Consider the following 4601-nt stretch of genomic DNA (forward strand, 5'->3'; position numbering starts at 1 on the left):
CCTTTCATAAGCGGAGACAGAATAAAGCGCCCATACAAAAGACGCTTACTGTCTGCTGCTGATTCAACACACTTCCACTGTAGTGTCCGAGTAGATACTGTTATTTTCTCTCGAACCATAATAATATTATTTGATCTGATCATTGAATCATTTATTTCTCTTGTTTCTCTTGCTCTCTTGTTTCTCTTGCTATTGAAATATCTTCAATTTTGATTTCTACACACGTCTTTTTTTCGGGGGTCTACAGCCATTATGTGGCATAGGGGTTACATCCCGTACGAAAGTTAATAGTATACCACTTCTGCGAATAGCTCGTAATGCTGCGTCTCTTCCAAGACCGGGACCTTTAATCATGACTTCTGCTCGTTGCATACCTTGATCTACTACTGCACGAATAGCATTTGCCGCTGCGGTTTGAGCAGCAAACGGCGTCCCTCTTCTTGTACCTTGGAAGCCACAAGTACCGGCAGAGGACCAAGAAACCACTCGCCCTCGTACATCTGTAACAGTCACAATGGTATTATTGAAACTTGCTTGAATATGAATAACCCCCTTTGGTATTTTACGTATACTCTTACGCGAACTAATACGTCCACGTGAACCCTTTTTCGGTATAGCTTTTGCCATATTTTATCATCTCATAAATTTGAGTCAGAGATATATGGATATATCCATTTCATGTCAAAAAAGATCCCCCTTCTTATTTGTATACTACATGTATATCCATAGTGGCAAGAAAGTGTGGGGAGGTTGTGGAAATATGAACTTATGTGTGTTTTGTGGTGTTTTTGTGATGTGTGTAGGAGAGGGTAAAGACTAAAGGGAAAGCGGGAGAAGGTTCTTCGAGTCAACCTGAAGCGGAAGCACAACAAAAGAAGAGGAGATTGATTTGGGAGGGTGACCCGGACTCGGAAGAAGATGCTCCACCGACGTGCCCGAAACCGGATTGGACATCCGGGTCCATACTTGATCAACCTGTTGAGTGGCAAACCGATTTATTTCATGAGCAAATGAACAAGTTACAACAACGCAAGGAGGCGTTTATTTGCGAAAAGGAAATCCGAGAGGTTGACTTTGGGCCCTTCGGGATGACAGATAAATTCAAAGCTTTAGGTTGGGAGGCGGCTTTGAAATGTTATGATGGAGAGGTGAAGAATATGTACGATAGAGAGATACAAGAGTGGATGGCCACTCTCACATGTCCTCCGTTCAACACCCCGTCAAAGATGAAGCTTATAGGGACGGTTAACGGGGTAACAGTCGAAATGTCTTACGATTCTCTACGTCGAATTGCAAAATTTGATATCAAGCCGTTCAATCAATACATTTTCCCACGGCTAGAGGATTTATACTTCAACCCCCAAAACCATCCCAATGGCAAAATGTGCTCGACTACCTCTTTGTTCCAGGTACCACACATGGGAAATTATTGAGAAGAAATTTAAGGATCGAGGCAAAATTGATGTTGGTGTTGTGTACGTAGAATGTTATCCCAAGGCGGGATGACAAAGTGGAGGTTAGGTTCGCGGAGGTCCCGGTTCTCTATATGTTGATGCATGGGTCTCCACTTGTCCCATTTCGGTTTTTGGTGTTGAATAACATTTGGATTGGGCGAAATAGTGTAGAAAGGAAGATTGTTCCCTATTGTAGGTTAATCACTGCGTTGTTGAAGTTATATGGGCAATTGGAGCCGAAGACAAGGGGTCGTACAAGAGATTCAAACCATTTGACATTAAACACTTGGGACCGAGATGGGAGTATAAGGAGTCAGAGAGGTATCATAAATTGAAGAGTGATGGAAGAAGGTGGAGGGCATTGAAAGCGGATGCCCGTCCACTACGAGCGGGTGAGGCCGACGAGCCTGAGACTAGCGATGAGGAAGTGAGTAGTGATGACGATTATCGTGAGGATACATTTACAGTCGATGTTGAGATGGGGGGTGCCGGCCCAAGTGGTGGTGTTCATGGAGTGGGGACACAGTCGGGTTATATTGGGAGTGCATTTGATTATGCACAGCAGCCATATGATCCATATTGGGCTCATACAGGAAATATGGAACAAGTGATTGAACAAAGGCGACCTCCTACATTCGCCGATTGCTCCGAGCCAAATCAAATGTTGTTTGATCAACAAACATACATAGGGGCTAGTATGGAAAGGGCTCTTAAGCAGAGTTATGACAGATAGGAGCAATGGAATTGAGCCTATATGTATGCCCATCAAGAGGAAATGAATAATCGCTATTTCGATGATCGCAAGAGACGTATGCACGAAGCTTGGCATGCAGGCCAGCCGGTTATAGCAGACCCACCGATTGTGGATTACTCCACATTACCACCATACGATGGTAATGTTTCATATCCCACCCCACCATTACACCATTCACAGTGGGTGGATCCACATACGAGCATGGGTACTCAACAAGCAAGCCAAGAAGGTGATCAAGGCGGAAGTAGTAGCAGCGCGTTTGGATATGGAGAATTCTCGGAGATGATGACGTCTATCTTCGGACCTCTGCAGCCGAGATATTATTGACTAGGTCGTGTCACATCTCATCCTGTATATTTGTGTATATTATGATGTTTTATGTTTTTGGTTGGGTGGTGTTTATGTGTTTGATGTGTCTTATGGGATATGCTAGTTGGTGGTGTTTTTAGTTAAAATAAAAAAAACAACAAAAAGAAATTTGTGGTTTGAGAAAATAAGCAAAAGTCAATGTTCTTGTTGAAAGCGATCTTCCCTTCAAAACCATACATTGGGGACAATGTATCCCAAGTGTGGGGATGAGGGGAAAATTTTGAGGAATTTAAAAAATTGTTAAACCAAGCGAAAAATTGTTGAATTTTGAAAACTTGACATTGTTCCGCATGACACACCGACAACCCTTCTAGTCATTTCTTGGTGAGTTCTTGGGCCACACACATGATTATTAGAGATTATTTCTTTGGTTTGAGTGGCGGTGTGTGATTTATGTTAATAGAACTTGTGTATGAATGCTTGTCGAAGCCTAGGATTAGCATGCTTGTGGAAATGATAAGGGCTTTTAGGTAGCTTCGTCTGGATGTGTGAGAGTGTGGGAATCGGGGGTTGGACCTCATATGATATACATATGAGCTTGGTATTGTGAGGGGTGGGGTTTTGGTCTTTAGTAAGCCATGTTTGAGCCTAATGCCATTCGGTTGTGACCCGAGCCTATCTCTTACAAAATTTTACATATTGAGATAACCCGGTTTAGGAGCTTTAGTATGTAGTATTTGATGTTTATGTGTATATATTGTTTAGTTTGCTACTATTGTTTAAAAAAAGGGAAAACTGAGAAAAATACAAAAAGAAAGAAATAGTTGCAAGAGTAGTTGAAAGAAAAAAAAAGATATTTATGTTGTGTAAATAGTTGATGTTTGTTTTGGTTAGTAGTAGCAACAAAACCGGGTCGAATCAATGAGCTACTTGCATATTGATCTCACCATTTTCCTACCCTTACACATAGCCCCGCTACAACCCGTAAGTCCTTTTGATTCATAAGCATGTTAAGTATTTTATGGGCGGAGATTTGATTTCTATACAAGCTTATTGTCGCACAATCACACATTTGCATTGAGTGTTCTAGCACAATGTTGCTAGTATTCTTTGTCGCCGAGAGTTATTGCAAGAGGTGTGCCTTGTGGTGTGATGATAGGTTAGTAAAGGGACAACATATTTTAGCTTGGTTTACATTTTGATCGCTTGAAAGTTTGGAAATGATTTTTGAATAGGTTGCTTGGGACAAGCAACGGGTAAGTGTGGGGATGTGACGGGTGGTCCGTAAGACAACCCTTAAGTGCTTTAAAACATTGAAAATCCCATGTTTAATTTGGTTAAATGTTGGAACATGGTAACTACGGTGTGTTCATAAGTGCAGGTGATAAAAAGCATAAAAGAATGGATTTGCGATGCTTGGATAGGAGTTTGGAGCTTGCAGAAAAGAAATGGAGCATGAAAGATTTCATAAGGAAACAAAGGAAACAACTCCAGCGATCACCGTAGCCTACGGCTCTTGCCATAGGTTACGACACTTATTTTGTCCTTTTCACAGCCGCAGTCCACTTCATCCATGCCGTAAGGAATTCTGGGCGCCGTAGGTTACGGCGATGTATTGACTGCCCCTTGACCCATTGACCGTTGTAAGCTACGGCCAGGGGCATAGCTTACGGCGTCGTATGATTCCAAGTTCGTAACTGCCCATTTAATGACCATTTTAAGGTGTCTTTTGGTTGTTAATCATTCAAGTCGGTTACTATGGTTCAAGGAGACGAATTTGGCTTGTTCTTGGTGCTTGAGACTATTTCCAATCATTGGGTTTGTGTTTTGAATTGTTATGAACATTAAGACTTTTGTGATGATGATTGGTGATCATCTTTAGTTGAAGGTTTGTCTGAGACATTTATGCTTTGATTTGTATTTCTAGAATAATAGATTTGCTCCTATGGTTTGTTTATTATGGTGTGTGTTTACTTGTTCGTAAATTGTTGAGTTATATATTAATCTTAGTTGAAACCATACGTTCTTGGTGTTGTTGGCAATTGAGATATCATGGGTAGAATTAGGATTGGGTATTGATTAAT

The 4601-nt window shown here is 41.4% G+C and overlaps 1 protein-coding gene across 1 annotated transcript; it reads right to left on the bottom strand.

The window, feature by feature from the left end:
- Nucleotides 1–709, bottom strand: LOC118484286 (30S ribosomal protein S11, chloroplastic). Its single transcript, XM_035980295.1, has one exon. The coding sequence runs from the start codon at nt 625–627 to the stop codon at nt 217–219; it is 411 nt and encodes a 136-aa protein (XP_035836188.1). The 5' UTR covers nt 628–709; the 3' UTR covers nt 1–216.
- Between the last annotated feature and the right edge of the window lie 3892 nt (nt 710–4601).

This window comes from Helianthus annuus, chromosome 11, assembly GCF_002127325.2.
Source record: "Helianthus annuus cultivar XRQ/B chromosome 11, HanXRQr2.0-SUNRISE, whole genome shotgun sequence".
Classification (NCBI taxonomy): domain Eukaryota; kingdom Viridiplantae; phylum Streptophyta; class Magnoliopsida; order Asterales; family Asteraceae; genus Helianthus; species Helianthus annuus.